The sequence below is a fragment of the Thalia democratica genome, chromosome 4 (genome assembly GCF_965202585.1).
Source record: "Thalia democratica chromosome 4, ktThaDemo2.hap1.1, whole genome shotgun sequence".
Classification (NCBI taxonomy): Eukaryota; Metazoa; Chordata; class Thaliacea; order Salpida; family Salpidae; genus Thalia; species Thalia democratica.
In genome coordinates, this window is record NC_139168.1 from 15,633,331 (window position 1) to 15,652,234 (window position 18,904).

The 18,904-nt window shown below is 27.7% G+C and overlaps 2 protein-coding genes across 2 annotated transcripts; both read right to left on the reverse strand.

The window, feature by feature from the left end:
* Positions 1–3,147: 3,147 nt before the first annotated feature.
* On the reverse strand, positions 3,148–8,639 carry LOC145834434 (uncharacterized). Its single transcript, XM_082941862.1, has 9 exons — positions 8,569–8,639; positions 7,586–8,029; positions 7,235–7,324; positions 6,716–6,823; positions 6,340–6,513; positions 5,948–6,016; positions 4,171–5,720; positions 3,931–4,026; positions 3,148–3,753 (listed from the first exon to the last, which is right to left on the reverse strand). The coding sequence occupies exons 2-9, from the start codon at positions 7,914–7,916 to the stop codon at positions 3,697–3,699; spliced, it is 2,475 nt and encodes an 824-aa protein (XP_082797988.1). The 5' UTR covers positions 7,917–8,029; positions 8,569–8,639; the 3' UTR covers positions 3,148–3,696.
* Positions 7,916–17,390, reverse strand: LOC145833075 (uncharacterized). Its single transcript, XM_082940274.1, has 19 exons — positions 17,322–17,390; positions 15,708–15,881; positions 15,162–15,217; positions 14,534–14,731; positions 14,150–14,200; positions 13,909–13,952; positions 13,471–13,617; positions 13,244–13,358; positions 12,666–12,890; positions 12,419–12,543; positions 11,605–11,917; positions 11,267–11,329; positions 10,893–11,016; positions 10,466–10,621; positions 9,744–9,769; positions 9,432–9,466; positions 9,303–9,322; positions 8,825–8,876; positions 7,916–8,009 (listed from the first exon to the last, which is right to left on the reverse strand). The coding sequence occupies exons 2-19, from the start codon at positions 15,868–15,870 to the stop codon at positions 7,916–7,918; spliced, it is 2,007 nt and encodes a 668-aa protein (XP_082796400.1). The 5' UTR covers positions 15,871–15,881; positions 17,322–17,390.
* Between the last annotated feature and the right edge of the window lie 1,514 nt (positions 17,391–18,904).

Sequence of the window (18,904 nt, forward strand, 5' to 3'; positions counted from 1 at the left end):
CGACTCTTTTTCTAGAATTTTCGATAAACTTTGACTTGTAGATCACGCGATCTCTCATTTTAATTATCGCATTTTCCTTTAGCCAACGTTCGCAAACATGTTACTTCCATTTCAATCAAGAAATAAGAAACACAAATCATTTAAAAAAAACACTTATTTTGGGAATTAGATATGTTTTATTTAGTTGTTGTAATTTTAAAAAGGAAAAACATAACATCAAGTGAAAACATCAATTTCTTTAAATTATAAACACTTGGCACTTAAAGGAAAATAAAATTTTGCATAAGTGTCCAACAGAGTAACTATTTCGGAAACTATCAACAAAGTTGAGATGTCTCGCGCCATTCATTATAGTTATGTAGTTACCTTAACCACACGTCCAACAGCAACATCATCATCACAATATCCAGCATAAGTTTCAAAATTACCTTGAAACACGCCTAAGACTTTTTATAGCAAATATCTAGTGTAAGTTTCGAATTATGGCGTTATAGGGTCCCCCTTTTACAGCTTATGACTACCTAAATTTCTGAAATATTTCCATAATATCCAGTAAAAACTTAAAGTTTTTTGTCCTTTTCATCATTAACTCATGAATATCTAGTGTAATTTCAATTCGTGGCCTCTTGGTCCCTTTGCCCCACGGCCTTCCCTTTACAGCATTTTTTTTAAGTGGTCCACTTTGAGAAATCGTGCTCTACAATTTCAGATGCTTTAATAAATTTATGTGCTTTATATTAAAATACTATTGTTCAAACATTTACTGTCGCGCAGTACTCAATTTTCTAAATTATAAGTTATTTTTTGACTACTAAAAATTTTTTATTTTACTATTCTCTTAATTTTTACTTAATCTCCTGGACATTATATTAAACTGTTACGACTTGATAACTAAAAAGTTATTTGGTACACCAGGTCCTTGGACCAAACTTTTTGAGCGTATTTTTTGTCGTTCAATAAACAATACTAAGTCTTTGCTATTTATAAATTATTTTTTGTTTACTATTATTTTATGAGATGTATTCCCTCGAAAATTTTTATTTACAGCAACTCGCGTGAAACTTTTTAATCAATTTATTAACCTTTTTTTATTTTTTGAAATGATATCAATATTTCAACTTAAAATTTTAATACGTTTGAATATATTCGGAATTTCTTGTGTAAAAATAAAAATCATTTAACAGTTACTTTTAAGTATCGTTAAAAAATATTATATAAGTAAAAAAAAAAACTTTTTAAGGATTTACATTTTTTGAAATATATAAGAATATTTTACTTGCAGTAATTAGTGAAGGCGATGTGCTGTAGTATGTTAGATTTGTGATGCTTTTTTACTTAGGCTCTAAAATATTAGTATTCTTCGATCATTTGTGCTCAAGTGTAGTTTTAGTATAGTGTAATGTTCATATAACTGTGCTTTTTAGTTCATGTAGATAAACAAATAGTATTCATTTAATTTGTATATTATTCCTATGACCTATAAGCAACCACCCTTTATAGTAGTTACATATACTAGTTTTATGCTATTTTTTCCATTAATTTCACAGTTTGTTTTTACATTTAACTTTGAGGTTTATTGTTCTAATACTTGCAAATTAATATTTTAACGTGGTTATTTACTTTTTTTTGACAAAATAAATAGGTTACGTATTTATAAGCAAAGTTTCAGTTAATAATTTTTAAGCCAATTTTAATCGATTTTCTGTTTTAAATTGGTTCTTAAAAAAAAAAACAATCAACTAGTTTTTACTAGTTGGTCAACCATTTTTTTTTATTTGAACCTTACTTTTAAAATTTTAATTAGTACGTAAAAAAGTTACTTTATCTCAAGAAAAATAATTTAAATGGTAAAATATGTTATTAAATTTTACTTAAACTTAAGATGAATGAAACGTCACTATATTGCATGTTTTCACTTTTTTATACTAAACTAAAAATGCTCTGTTCATAATTCTTATATCTACTTGAGAATGATTTTTTGAAACTAGTCGTAGATTTTTTTAAGCAAAAATATTGCAGATTTCTTTTAAAAATTTTTGAAGTACAACTTCCTAAATAATTAACTACGATCAAGAAAAAAAGAAATCCAATAAAGAAAAGTATACTGTGCTGGAAAGATTTAAGGTAATTTTAAAATTAATTTGTATTCTGTAACAATCAAGTCAACATCGAAACTTTTTATACTCTAGTAATTCTACTTTTTTGATTTTTTCTTAATTGACACTAGTATTATTTTAACAACTTTATGTTAACTTTTTTCGAGCTTTAACGGCTTTTATAGGTAGTTAAATAAAACTTCTTCCACGCTTAAATGGGTGTTCTTTATAACGAAATAAAAACTCATAAGTGTTTAAGAAATATATTATGTTCAATAAACATATTCCATAACTTATTAGATATAAGTCTTTTTAATCAATGTCAACACTAAGCAACATTTTTAAACTTAATACAGAAAGTAAATTCATAATTAATAAAAGATTCAGGGTAAAAATAATTAGTACAAGCGGAATCAGAAAAAAGTATTTATTTCCTAGTATTCAGTACAAACACATACAAAACTCAAAAAAGACACATATTTAACTTGTAACATAAATATAATAAAAACAAAAACATCGAACAAACACAAAGTAAATTAACATGCAACGCTTATATTAACAAACAAAAGCTCTTTTTTATGAATGGTCTCTTTGGTTTGGGACAATAAATATAAAATTTCCAAAAAGTGTCATAAATATTAAATAGCAATTTAATGCTCCTAATAGTAAATAGCAAATTAAACACATGTAATTATAAATTAGTAAATTATAAGAACATGTCACGTATAGGCCTGAAATCAGCAAAAATATTAAAGTGCTTAACATTCTTAAGAATTTCTTTTAAGTAGAAAAGTAATTAAAAAGACATAATCTCAGGTAGAAATATTTTAACAATTTTTTTTCCTTACAATTCATAAAAGGTATGTTATCAAATTAAAAAATTAAACTCGCAGAGTTTTTAAACTAAGAAAGAGTTTTCTTAAACGTTTTGCTTGTTATACAACTGTTATAAAGAAATAATATAAATATCATGTAACTTATGGTAGTAGTAACTTTGCATTATGAATTAAGCCTACATGCAAACTTGAATAAAATTAAGAAATATCTGCTTTTATATTAAAAAGATAAAATTAAGTTCGTAATGTAAAATAAACTGCAAGCTTATAAAAAGAAAAAATACTTTAGAACACTAGACTTACAATCAAACTTTTAACACTTGGTATTAAAATATATTTTAGGAGAAAATTAGTTACGAGCCACCAATAAATATTACACGATATAAGTTTTTCATATTAAATTGTTAGCTTAAAAATTTTTACATATCAGGCATTAACAATAAATATAAAATTTCAGGATATACATTGTTTATTAATTTAACAGTATAACTAAAAACACAAAACAAATATACACCAATGAAAAACACTGTCGTAATCATTCGTGAAAGAACTCTCATAATCTATAAATCATTCTGACAACGGACTGCCAACTTGTTTTCCAAGATTTTAAATTTTGGAAAAAATAAGCACGACCATTGGAGTATAAAAAAACTATTTTCCTCGCAAACCACTCATCTGAGAGAAAGACCTACATACATATAAGATCCACTCATATATATGTATAATGATCCATATACATATAAGATCCACTCATTTAATCCATTTTATTCGTCATCATCATCAGTCTCTTCATCCAACATGAACACTTCGCCTTCTTCCTCCTAATATTTTTTTTTTGATTTGGTTTTGCTAATAAATGTAACAAAAACGCATTTATTTATTCGGAAACACTGATCAATAACAACGCTTAATATCTAATACATTTCAGAGCACTGAGTTTTCGTAATTTTTTTTTTACAAGTGTTTAATGTCAATTCCTAAACATTCAGTTAACTAACTTCTTCATTGGCATTTTGAAAAACATCATTTCGTTCTTCTTTAGTGTTTTGTTGCTCTTCGGTCGCCATGTTTTCTTCGTCAGACTCATCCAAATACTAAAACACATTTGAAATTTATTTCAATTGTTAGTATAGAAAATTTAATTGAATAAAAAGTTAAAGTAAAATTTCAAAGTATTAACAATACAGTTGTACACATTAAATGCACTTATGCTATTTAAGTTTCACAATAAAACCAACAAATTCCTCTTCCGGTTGTTCTTCCTCGTTTGCAAGAACTGCATCAGCATCGTTTCCAGGAAGATCCAAACTATTTTGATCTTCATCGGGATTAACAGGAAGATTTACATTAACTTCGGTAAGATCCACATCGGGATTCGCAGTGACAATATTTTCAGGGAGGTCCACAGTGTTTCGAGGAAGATCTAAATCACATTGAGAAAGATCGACCCGTTCAACTTCTTGGCGCGGTTCTTCATTAACACTCGCTCCTATCAGATCGTTGTCAATCTCATCGTTCTTATCGGATTTATCACATCCAGTCTTCTGCAGTTCACCATTGTTTGTATTAGAAAGGTTTTCAGATAATCCGGCTTGTCGAGGAACTGTTTCGCATGGTTCTTGCCGCCCAACCTCGCTTGCGTCTCTTTTATCTTTCTGTTTGCTGCTCTGTGCTTCCACAATTCTGTCGTTTGAGGGAGGATCGCTTTCGTTTGTGATGTAACCTACTTTGCTCGCCCCAACAGAGTTGTCCTCGGAAATTTCGATCGGAATGACGTCATTGCAGAAGCGGGAATTGACGTAATTCCTCATTTCGGCGTTCAGAATGTCCCGCGACGGAGTTATGTCGCCCTGCGCTGTTAAATTGTCACCTTTTGTTGATTTTTTCAAGGTCTTGTCTGAAGCAGCGACTGGGTGACTATGTGGATGTCGAACTACAGCTTGCGTGGTTTCAGCGAGTCTGGCAGTCAAAAACGTCAAGTTGGACAATTTGTTTTCTTCGACGGCAGCGTTGATATTTTCTTCTGTCAATCTGCAGAGGTTCAGAGTCGGATTTTTCCTAACAATTTTTTCGTTGAAGTCTTCGTGTGTTTTCATTGGTGGAACTTCAACAACGTCTGATTGTTCCTTGTTGACATTGGCTGAACTAATATTATCTGGTCTGTCAAGATCTAAAGCTGCTACAACACCACTTACAGTTTCGCAAGCTGCTACAACACCACTTGCAGTTTTGCTTTTATTATTTTCAAGGGGAGGGTTTGAAACTGAAATGTCAATTGTATTTTTGTTCTGTCCACTTTCTGTCTTCGAATTTTTTGATGTCACTGAAAACTTTACCGCTTGATTTTTTGAATTCTTGTCCTCAGCCGAGCCGGTCTCAGCACGCTTTGCTTGACGCGAGATTTCGTGCTGACCGCTGGGTTCACTCTGTGCGTTTGATGACGCAATTTTGTTTTCCTCGGCATCGTCGCTAATGACAATGACGTCATCGTCAGTCGGTTTGCTCGCCCTCCTTGGCACGTACCTGCACGAGTTGACGCTTGCGACCTTGTTGGTGGGAGGCGCGTAACTCGTTATTATGACGTCATCGTCGTTTTTCTCATCGCTTTGTGACGTCACGGTTGAAATTTTGGCGGGAAATGTTTTGGCGGGTAGAATTTTGATGAGCCCCTTAGACTTGTCGATGCCGTAAAACTTGAGAGGCGTCATCTTTATTATTTTGTCGGGCGGAGGACAATTGCTTGATGACGTCATGTTTGTAGCTGCAGTTGTTTCGGTTGTGACTTCATCTGTTTAGTAATTAAAACAAAATTGAATGTAGGAATATTTTCAATTATATAAAAATTATTATAATCTGAAAAATTAAAAGTTAAGAAAAAACATTAAAAAATTTACTTTGGTGCTTAATGGATTTTAATTTTTTTATCTTCTATAAAAAGACTGAATAACAATTAAAAATAAAAATAAAACTGAATGTTCAGTGAAAGTTATCTTAAAGATTAAGTATAAAACTTACTAATTTCTCCGAATTTTGATTTCCCAGATTCAACCTGTACACTTTTTCGTTTCCTGCTTTCCCGACTCTCTGACAATTTAAAATTTAAATTTTTGTAACCAGTTTAATCGAAACAACTTAGGCAAAATTAAAAGTGACAAAACTACAACTTAACAAATAAAAGCTCGAAAAAAATCAAACTACACCGCCAGTAAATTACAGAACTAAGAAGCAAAAAGTTATCTAAATATTAAATTAGCCCTATAGCAGCAGTACAGCATGAATTCATAACTATTAATTCTTCATGTGTAAAGTTTACATGTACTGCATCAAATCAACTAAATCAACACGAAAACGATTAACTTTTTTCAAAGATCAACGATTTCTTAAAGCAACAGTAAAAAATCGCAAACCGTGTGTAGTAGCAGTGGTGCAGGCGGCAAACTGCGGACTGTTGTCCATGGGTGATTTCACCACAGTGCCCGTTATCTTGAGCGCAGGGCCGGTACGAAGTGACTCTCTTTTGCTGCCTTGCACTTTGGTAAGTCCTTTAGCATTTTCCTCAACTAAAGTTTGCTCTGGGCTCGCTGTGTAGAAAGGATTTCATGCGTTAAAGTTTTCATCATAATAGTTAAGGTGGTTTGGTTTTTATTACTTTTTTTTTATGTTTGAAAAAGTGGCAGGTCCAAATTCATTCTATGGCAACTTTTAAAAAAACTTTCTTTATCAAATTGTGTAGTTTTATATGTACGAAGTTGTGTTAATCTATTTAAAAAATCAAAATCTCACTCTCGTCTTGTCCTTGAGATTGTATTTTAACATGCTTTCCGTCCTTGTTCGTTTTGAGCACGAAATTTTTCCAGGTACGGTACAAGTTGCCGTCTTGCTTTGTGTTTACTGAAAGTAGGTTTAGTTATTAAACTGAAAGATCTATCACAAACGAAACTGATAAAGTTAACTTATGTAATTCAATCCAAAGAGATAGTAATGAACTTAGTTAATTTTTTGTGTAACAGTGCAAAAGTTGAACTATAAAATTCTAATTTTTGCCACTCAGTAAGATGTACATAAAGGAAATTAACTTATATTGTACTTAGCTAAAAGTTACATAAACGATATCAAAAATATTAAACTGATGGCTTACTTAGAAAAGTTCGCAGTCTCATCTAAGAGAGTAAAATATTTTTTTATACTCAGTTATAGCTGAAGAAGTATTATGCTACTTCAGTTGTTTTAACAGTTATCAATTTTTATTAGTTCATAAATACAACACAAACATGTTAAATAAACGCAAATATTTTTATTAACCTTTCGCTCCACTGGTGGCGTCCATCAGACCAATGACCTCAGTGCTCAGTCGCTTGGCCGCCAGCCTTCTGCTGTTACGCCTCGAACCAGCTACAAATGGCAATAAAATGTCACAAAACTGGTAGAACTACTAAATCGATTTAAATTGATACAACTTAACATATTGTATTGAGTCATTTGAATAAAAAAATTACAAGAAAATACAATAAAAACATATTTAGTTATTGCGCGTGTTAGAAAAATTACTCAAACTGGTAAAACTATCAAGTAACTTAACATAGAAAAAGCAAATATGGAAAAATTTATGTTAACGTAAAAAGTTGTAAGACATAAAGTACTTGAAATAAACACCTATTAAAATATCACTAGCGGGCGCAATGGGTCGATGTTTTGGTGTTTGTGAGTTTCCACCTGAAGTACCACTAGCGGGCGCTATGGGTCGATATTTTGGTGTTTGTGAGTTTCGACCTGAAGTATCACCAGAGGGCGCGATGGGTCGGTATTTTGGAATAAGTAATTTTCGGCCTAAAGGCTCAGGCGTCTTTGCAGGCCGGTTCGGTCCCGACTGTCCGGAAAAATGACCAGTTGCGCTGGCAAGTTGTGTAAATTGGCCAGAATACCCGGACTGTTTTCGCTTCGGCACGAAAAGCACCTTGGCAGGTTTTTGTTTGTTGAAACCCATCAATTTGAAGGCACGTGACTTGGAAAGGTCGTTGTCGGGCGCGAAGTCAGCATTTTGGCGGGAAATGCCAGCAACATTGTTTGAACCTTTTTGCTGGTGTTTTTTTGAACTACCTAAATTTCAAAAAAAAGATATTACTGATGTAAAATCTCACCATATATTTAAAGATTTATTATTATTTACAAAATTTTTTTTTAACAATAACCTTTAAAAATATTTTTGATTACGATATATATAATGTAAACAAAAACTTAAGTAGACTTTTATAACTTTTCCTTAATTCTATATCAAAATATTATTTATCAAAATTTAATAAGATTACTTTTAAATCAATAAAAACCATTTTTGAAATCTTGATAGAAATTTTATGAAACTTATTTTAAATTTAAATAAATTGATTTCCTTATAATCTGCACTAATTAAAACTAGTTATTTATACAAAACAGTATTCATTTTTAAATTATTATAAATGACTAATTCATGGTAGAACTTTATTTCGAAAAACATATTTATTAAAAAGTCAGGCAGTATAACCTGCACTTATTAAAAATAAAAGTTAACTTGCAGAGGTTTAATTAGAACGATTAAAAAAAAAAAGAAACTGGTAAAGTTCAAATAACTAATTTAAAGAAAATAATAAAATAGAACAAACTTGGAAAGAACTGATTGTTGTTTAAATCATCATGAACCCAGCTGTTATAATTTAATTAAAACATAATTTTTATTTAAATCTCAAACTAGCAAATGTTTAAAAGACTCAAGTTAGATGCATTGATGTATATACTAATAAAATTTCAAAAAAGTTTTTTTCAGATATACAATACTACTTTGTTCAACATTCAATATTTTCACAAATTCATTTATGTACTATTTTTTTTTTTCGTCTAATTGATAATCATACCACTCACCTTTTATTAATCAAATTATTTTTTAGGAGCCGTGTTGATGTGTTGATAAACTCTAAATATATTTTGTTTTTGTTAGTTATAAATAACAAATACTTTTTATCTATACTAATCTTACTTTTTGCATTCAGTTTTAGTATTACTTTAGAGGTGGGCAGTGTATTGTCAAAAAAAAATTTTAACCACAAACAGTTTTGGTTGAAAATATTTTAAGCAAAAGAAACAAAATTGATTTTTTTTTCTCACAAATATTTTGAGTGTGCTCTTGATATCGCTTTCAGTAGTACTTTTCAAAAGAACATATCATTGCGTTTTTACTTATAAATAGTTTGTTTTATTTCTTTTAGTATAATATTTCAAAATGGCCTGCGAAAATCTTTTCATGGTAAATAAATGTTGCCCACCTCTATACAAAAGTGTTAATAAAAAATACATTTTATTAAAGTACAAAAAAAATAAATAAAAGAAAGAATTTACGAACCTGTGCTATACTTGTTGTTCCTGAAAAAATATTCTATTAGTAAATATTAAGTTTCAGCTAAACTAAAAATATACAGAAATAATTTAAATCATAAACCTAATAATTATTCTATTAATAAACAGAACTTACGACTCCGTTCGAATTTCATGTATTCTTTCTACTGTCTGTTAAGTTAATTTTAATTATTACAAAATATTCATATTATTCTTAAGTTCAAAACAGCAAGATTTTATTCTTAACTAACTTACATTGTAAAGACATTAAATTTAAGTTTTACTGAGATTCCTTTTAACTATTTTTTATAATAATATATAGTTTGAAATATCGGAAATTTTTGACATATTGGTAAATTAACTGTAAAATTATTTGTTATATATAACTAAAAACTAAGTAATTGAAAAAATTTAAGTTTAAAATTCAGTTAACTAAAAAAAAACTTACTGTGTGTTGATTGGAAATAGGATTACCTAAAAAAATTATTAAGAATTTACAATTATTCATATTAATAATAAACTATTGTTTGCTGATAACATTGTTATAAACTACTGTTTAAAACTTGTTTATTTATCATTTTAATTACATTTCCTATTTACTAAAAACTATTTTTTAATGCATCATAGAGTATGTGTAATAACTTTTGTATGCTTTGTATAAATTCAACTTAAATGTGTCCAATAGTGAATTTAACTTTAAGAATTAGTAAAGTTGAACTAATTAAACCAGTAAATATGTCTCAAGTATCCAATTAACAAGATAACTTGTTTTATTGCTTATAGAAATAGGTACTTTATAAACAAATTAGTGCAAACTAGGTTCAATATCAAACAGACACTGATTTAACATGCATTTGTGTTTTTACTAATTTAATACAATAAATTGTTTATTAACAAAACTAATGCATTACTAATTCTATACTTAAATAAATTTACAAAACAATTTGAATATAATCTAAAACTATAATCTTTAAATACCAATACAGCACTTTAAATCTCTCAAGCACATTTATAAAATTTCTTGTATATTTTCTCTCTTATAAAACTTATAAGGAGAAAAAACACATGTATAATATAATAACAAATTTATACAGTTTTAAATACTTATATTTAATAAATAAATTTTCATTACATAATAAATAAACTCCACATAAAAATAACAAAATCAACTTTCAATGCTTATCAGCTTGCAGAGTTTGTAGCAGTTTAGATGCGCAACGCCGGTGAAATGTGATTCAATAGATTCTTCTGTGTTTTCCAATTTAATGAAACACATCTTGCAGTACAACTGACCGTGGACTGCCACAATGCATTCTTTCCAAGTCGCTGTTTCAAATAAAAAATATTTTACCGAAAAGGTTAATTTTCAAACCATAATAGTTTTCATTCAAATTGTGTATTGTATAGACCGTTTTGTTTTCAGCTAACTATCAACCTGATAATAAAAAAATTATAATTCAATAATAATTTTCACAAGCTTTTTTTCATACTTTTATTATCCATAAGCAGTTGTTTCACAGTTATTTCTGTGAAAAACTAACTTATGAAAACAAACAAGCTAATTTAGTCTATAAAAAAAATCTCAAAAATTTCTAACGTTTCAAATAGAAGTTTATTGTTGGCGAAAGAGCCATGTGGTTGCCCTGCAAACCTGAAACTTCATAGTCAGGTGGTTGGAAACTTTCAACTTTTTCAACTTTTATCCCTGGCGCGTTTGTGTTCTATATATAATCAAATATTGAATATATATGCTAACTTTGTATTTTATAACCAAGTAGTAATTAAAAAAGTTTAAATTACGCTGTTTGTTATTTGATCAAACATGTTCAGTATTTTATATAAACAACTAAGATGGCTAAAAAAAAAACAAAACAGCATATATTTTATGATAAATCAGACATAATTAGTATAGCTATATATAGCAAGTCAATACGAATGTGATACTAAAAAAAAAACAAAGTTAAAACTGACATTATAAATAGGTGTATCGATCTTTTCAAATTTCTCATTGGTTTTCTGTGGTACGATCGTGTGCTGTATATAACCAAATATTTAATTTATAAATTTTAAGTTTTATTACTAAGCCGTATCTAAAACAAATTACTATTTTTAAATTATATTTTTTGTAAAAACATCAAATGCTTTCAGAATTTAAAATAAATAAATAGCCAAAATTGTTCTAATTGATTACAAAATATTATACATTTTGAAATTAACAATAAAGATATCATATATTTGCTCATGCGTTAAAAAAATTGGAACCAAAATGAATATAACTTTAACAGAAAAAAGTCAAAAGTAAAACTGACTTTATTTTTAGCAGGTTTTTTGGAAGATGTAGAAGACTTTTTCACCTTCGAAAATCTGTTGACGCTGGGATCTTTAGCAGGATCGTAATCTTCATCGTCATCACTACTGTAGCATTTGGATTGACCTTCAGGAACATCTTGATCTTCAGCATCTTCCCTAGTTGACATCGCTTCATCACCCTGTTCGTTTCTTGAACTTTTTCGGTTTTCAACAAATTGATGATACTGATTAAACTTTTCTTCAAATTTATCCAGTCTCGCCTGTATGGCTTCAAAACTGTCAGGTTTGGTGTTGTCGACTGCCCTGGTACGCCTACATTATTTAGTTATAAAAACATCATTGAGGCCTTCTAGTTTGAGAAGAACAAACACTTGTCTTTATTAACCATATATTGAATGCAAAAAATTTATTTGAATGGATGAGAGTTCATATAAAAGTACTTAACTTTCAATTGTGAATAAATTTAAAAAACAAAATGCTGATTTACAACAGTAAAAAGATTTATTCCAAAAAATTCAAATGCAGTGGAATTGCAAATTTAAAATTGTGTGTGTAAAGTCAATAAATAATTGTATTTAAAACAAATAAGAATCTGAAATATCTCTAAGTTAATAAATTGATTTTACTATACAAAATTAATTAGCAGCTACAGTTGAGTTTACAAGTTTAAAGACGCGCAACTAAAACTTCCAATAAACTGCTTTAAAATTTGATGTTTAATATAGATTATTTGAACATGAGTTAAGTAAGCTAGTAATTAATACTATATAAAGTTGACAATTCTTTTACTATTTTACACTTTAAGTCTTTTACCTGGAGGACTTATTATCAATTGGCGATTCATTTTCTTTTTTATGATGCTGATTAAGTTTTCTTCGTTTTTTCTTTTGAAAAGTTGAACCAACTGCCACTGAATCATCTTCAGCAACACTTCTTGACTGTTAGTTACAAGACTCTAGTAACTTCAATATTTCTAATTTAATAACAAACACTTTAGAAGTTCTATTAATACAAACGAAGGATGAAAATTGTTAACTCATTTTAGTATAAAAAAACTAACACTTGTTGATGCTGCTTGTATCTTTTTTATCTGTGCACTGTACGCTCCGTCCCTGAACTTAGCAGGCAGAAAAGTTTCCCTTCTCCGTCTACCTCTCACAACACCAGTGGGCTTAACAGTGTTGCCATCGAATTTTTTACTGCTAGTTTGTTTCACTGCAGGCTTGTTGCCATCGGTTTTCAGTTTTGCAGGTTCAGCATGTTGCGTTGCGTTGCTTTTCATCACCTTTTTTGCAATTAAGTTTTGAAACAAGTTCAAGATTTTGATACTATATCTACTTGATTTTTACAGCTTGTAGTATGAAGATTTTGGTCAATACTTATATTTTTAATCTTTCTTTAATTATTTTTTATAAAACTATTATTGATTGGTTTTGAAATAGTTAAGTTTCAAAAAATTGAGTCTTACAAAATGTTTGAACTTTAACAATTAACTTTATCATGTTTTTCAAATATAGGTTTTAATTAAAACAGTTAGGAAGAAAAACATAAGTTTGTTATGACTTAAAAACAACAACTATAAGTTAAAACTGCAACTACATGTTTTTATTTTGAGCTCATAATAATGTAAAAACAAACTTGATTGCCGTCAGTTTTCTTCTTCTTTTTTGATGTATTCAATTTAGTTTTAATTCTACTTGAGTTTCTCGTACTTTTATCTTCCTCTTGTATTGTTCTGCAGGTTTCTGACAGCCTGAAAAAAAATCAGTTTACTGAATCATTAAATATACAACCAAGAATTAGATGGAAAAAGTTAAGCAGTTTATTTATTTTGGAAAAGTTTATGAGCAAAATTATCAACATACATTTTATTTTCATCAGTTTTGTCTTCCTCAGAAGTTGGTTGATGAAGTTGTTTCAAAAGCTGGTTTAAAGTTTTTGGGGATTTAGTAAACTTTTCACGTCTTTGTACAATCAGTCTGCTAACAGGCGGTTGAGGTACACTTTGACTGCTATATTCAAATATAAATATTTATATTTGATTAGTTACAACTAAGAATGTAAAGTAACAAAAAGTTTTAATAAAAACCAAAAATTTCAATTTTAAGGGTAAATTTAATCATGTCTATTAGTAATAACAAGATTTTTAATTTGTGATCATTCTATAGCGCATGAAACACTGTGTTAAATAAAAAACTCTGGATTTGAAACTGTATACTTGATACTAGTAATAATATAATTAATTTTTTTAACAGATGCTTAATGACCAAAAACTTATTAAAAGTTATTTAATCATCACTTACTTCCTTGAAGGCTTTAGTTTCCTTCTGCTTATTCTTTCTCTTCCCTGATTTTTTTTAACTTTTTGATACAACTAAATAAACTACTTTTGTTTTTACTAGTAAAATTTATGATAAGTCAGTTGTCAGTACTAAATTGTGTATATAAAAGTAAAGACTTGTGTAAGTAATACTACATTGATAATAAATTTTTTAGAAAAACTTTAATAAATGTAACATTAAAATATATCAGAAATTAACTAACATGAGAGTTCCCATGACCATTAACTCTGCTAAGTTGATTTTCTTGGTCAGTCTACAATAATGAATGTAAACAATAAATAATGTAAGTAACACAAAATCCGATTGATTTGCTATTTTTTTAATTAGAGCTTAGTATTGTGTTTTTAGAAAAATTGCAATTACTATGCACGATTAAATGTAGAGTCCGGTTTAAAACCCTTTATTCATCAATATTCATAGAAGGAAGTTTTTAAACATGTAGTCTCAAAACTTATCCATCTCAACAAAAAAAAATCTATTATGCTAAGTATTCAACACTTTTGACATGTTACAAATTGTCCATGCAAAAAATTAAATAAAAAATTTTACCTTTTCAATCATCATTACAGTGATAAGTTTTACTTACCACACGTTCAGCTGCCTGTTTGTGTTTCAATGTGTTCATGTGTTTCACTATGTCTTTAAGATCGGTGATGTTGTCTAACACCACATCGCAATACAGGCATTTCAGCAAGACTTCTCCACTCTTGGTTATTTTCTCAAACACTTGTGGGTATTTAAACATGGCCACATCATAGAGCAAATTTAAGGTATCGTCAATGACCTGTTGTTTGAAAATGTTTTGATGGTTTTGTTTAAAAATAATAAAATATAGCTAAACACTACTTTTAAATTGAAAATATTTTGTATGAAAATTTAGAACGTTTATGATATTAAATAGCTTCCCAGAAATTAATTTACAAAAATCTAAAATTAGTACACTTTTATACATAAAATAAAAGAAATTTAACAAAGAAAGAAAAGTAAAGTAATAAAACAGTTTACATTTTTAAACTTAATGAGCAGTATAACCAATAAGTTTACATAGTTTGTTCAATTATACTTAAAATACAGCTCTCATAACTTCAAAAAAAGATTTTTAAATGAAATAAGTTCATACTTGCTTAGTAAGGGCTCTAACTTTTTAGAAACATTAACTTAAGTCACTAGGAAACATGTTTTAACTTTAATACTACTTAAATTAAATAACTCACATCATTTTCTGTTCTTAGTTCCCTTCTAGTAAACTCACCTTCTTTTATTGTTGTGCCTGAATTCGGTAAATATTTATGAAAAATATTATTAAAAAAATTTAAACTTTTGAAGATAACTTAAGTCTTTAAAGTTTTAATTTTAAATGCTTTCTTTCAAAATAGTTTTACTTTTTTTAAGTAAAAATTTTTGTATGTCTTATTTCACAGCATATAACTATGAAGTCAAGAACTATTTTAAAATAATAAGAATAAGTTTATGATCCTACTTTAAAAATCTAAAACTTTTAAAGTATAGTAAGTAACTATTTAAAAGAATTTTTGTGTAAGTTCCATGAAAATAGCCTTAAATAACTAAAAAATCTTTTCTTTGAACAAAACATATTTTGATAATTTTTAGTAAGAAAATGGGTCAAACTAACAAAACACAATCAATAAACTAAAAAATTAGCTAAAAATGATGCAATTTCAAGCTAATAATGTTATCTAATGATTAGCATTCAGCTATACAAACATCAAATCTTGTTGATATTTAACAGTTAAAATTACCTCTCTGCTTACAAGAAATGTGTTTAGGGTCAGTTATGTGGTGGGCTGCATCTTCAAGTTCTACTAATGTGAAGCACCAAACGCAACCCAAATCCCCATTATGCTCTTCGTAATCATCATTGTACTTGTTTTTATAGTAAGCAGCATCTTGTACTACTTTCATCTTACAAGTTTCTGAAAACATATTATCTTACATTACTTGCTTGATTAGTTATCAGGTTTGCCAAATTTTTTTGAGAAATTTCTGAAAACATATTATGTTACATTACTTGCTTGATTATGATTGCTTGGTTAATTATCAGATTTGCCAATTTTTTTTGAATTATTTTTAAGATTGTCTGAAGTTCTTCCAGGTTTTTAAAAGTACACGTTTATGGGTCTATTTTTAGTTTTAACTTTAATATTTTAAATTCAAGGTTTAAGACTGTGTTAAGTAGTATAACAACGTTGAAAAGATACTTTAAGCCTACTTTAAAAGTGTCATTTTAGCAAAAAATTTTTTGATGATCACAAAAAATTTATATATATATATGGTAGATTTCTTGTGTCTTATTAAAATTTTGCTACTTATAATGTAAAAATTGTTTAAAACTCTAGGTTTTTCCAGGTTTTTTAGTGATTTTTGTTCAAAATTCCAGTTCTTTTTCAAAATTTCTCAAATTCCATGTTTTTGAAGGTTTTTTTTGCCTAAATTGTCAAATTCCAGGTTTTCCAAGATTCCAGGTTTTTTGGCAACCCTGGTTATTTGTTATTAGAAATTAAAACTTTTATTTTGTGTGTTTGTTTTTTTTATCAAATTTTAACTTTTTAGCTTTTTTTTAATTTAATAGAGTTTTCTAAATACTTAAGGAAATTTCCTGAAAATTTGAAATAGTTATCATAAAAAACATGGAAAAATATAGATTTTTAGTGATTTCTAGTTATAAGCCATTTTAGTTTCCTCCTTCCAAAAAAAACTCATTGTAGTTTCTGACTTCAGCCATTTATATCTCATAATTATTTTGAATTTTTAAAATCTGTGAAAATCAACTTAAAAAAAATAAGACTAAACTGTAAAAAAGGTGATGAACCCCTCTCCTTTATGCCTTTAAAAATTTTATCTGATATACACACAGTAGCTAAGAAAATATCTTCAACACAGAAACATAATCATCAATTAAGGGCATAAAGGAAGCAGAAGGTAAATCACCTTTTTCACAACTTAGTTTTATTTTATTAAGTTTTATCTAGAAGTTGCTTTTTACAGATATTAAAATTTTTTTTGAATTTTTAAATCAGTAAAAAGCATCTTGTAGCTTAGTTAAAACTCTTTGAAACTAGATCAAATTGTAAAAAAAATGATTTACCCCCCTATGCCATTATAATTATAATTTATATTTATTTCCATATACACTTTTATTTGAGTTAAATTAATTTTAGATTTTTATTATATTTATATTTTTTTTATGGTCTTGCAAAAAAAATAAGTTTAAAAGTTTACAACAAAACATTTGTTATAATATAGTAATACATCACAAAAAAAATGTTAAGTTAAAGTAAGGAAGAAAATTTTATATACAACTAAATATTATTATACAAGTTTGTAGTTTTTAAATGTACAACAAAAAAAATTACTTTGTTATAAATCCCTTTTGAATGAAGTATTCAGTTCATCATTTGATTAATTTGAGCAATTTAAATAAGTATTGACTTATTATTTAGCATCATAACAAAAGTTTGCTAAATACAATTTTTATATAATCCCCTAACTTACAACTTTTAAAAATCTAATTTCTAAAAGTTTTATACCAGGGACTAAGCTGCTCGATCAGCAATTAGTATATCATGTTTACAAGAAACCGTGAGCTTTATAATTGTTATTTTATGAAGAACAAACTTCTATAAATTACTAAAAAAATTAACTACGACTAGAAAATTCTAAATGAACTGAAATAGCAAAACAAAAATAAATAAACAGGGTTGTCAAAAGTTTTTTAAGAATTTTCGATGTTTTTTTAAGTGTCTTCGAGGTTTTTTAAAAACTACTTTTTCATTTTGTTTCATTTTAGTATTAACTACATTTAAGGTAAAATACCTTTATTAAAGACCATAATAAAATTATATAAATTCGTTCAAGCTAATTTAAATGTGTTTTTTAATAAAGTAATTAAAGAGATAACTTTGTTTATGATATATCCTTTGTTTGAAATCAAAATTAAATTGTTCTTCATTTAAGTTTTTTTTTTCCAGTTTTTTTTGAGATTTTTTAGTGATATTTGTTCAAAATAGTAACTTTTTCAAGTTTTTTTTTCTTAAATCCCAGGTTTTTATTTCTACCAAAACTGTCAAATTCAAGGTTTTTGACAATCATATTTAAACTGTAATAAAGTTATAATATAAAGCTTTGTAAACAATATAAGTTCAAGTAATTAAGATCTTCAGACAAAAAAATTATTTAAGTATATATGTTGCTGGACAATTTTAAAATCGTTTTTTATTTATCAAAAGATAGCATAAAGTGGAATTACAGGAATCTTTCTTACCTAACAAAAATCAATATATAACAGTTATTGAGCAATTATAACTCCTTTTGTAACAAAAATTTTTAATTCAGAGTCATACACTGTTAGTTAGTAAAATAATGGTTTGTATTACAAACTAGTTTTGTTTAATTTCTGCTTAAAGTATTACTAAAATGAAAAGTATTTTGAGTTATTTTACCTGTATTCTTTGGGTAGAGCTTTTATTAAAAGTTTTAAGCTTGCAAACAAATATAAAAAAAATACTTTTACTTGGTTAAAATATATTTTTTTTGTTCAACTGATATACAGTAATCTTAATCTTGAGCACCAACTTTGGAAACAGCCCGAAACTACTAAGCAGGATGTGCATAGCCAAGAACAAAGAAGTACCAGTATAATTGGAAAACTGCAATTTAAACACAAACTTTTTTGATCAAAAATGAGTAGAGGAAGAGACATACATAAAATTTTTAACTCAACAGGAAGAACTGTACTATAAATGAATATAATTTTTTCACATTTATTCCCATCTTTTTAATCTTGTTTTATTAATCATTATAAACTTAAACTTCAATCTTATTAAACTTTTGTATAAATAAAAAGGATAGTATTTATTATACATAAAAATATTTCAAAATTAGTAACTTTTTGTCGACAAAACCAACAAAGGGTAAAAAAAAAAGGGTAGTTTACTAG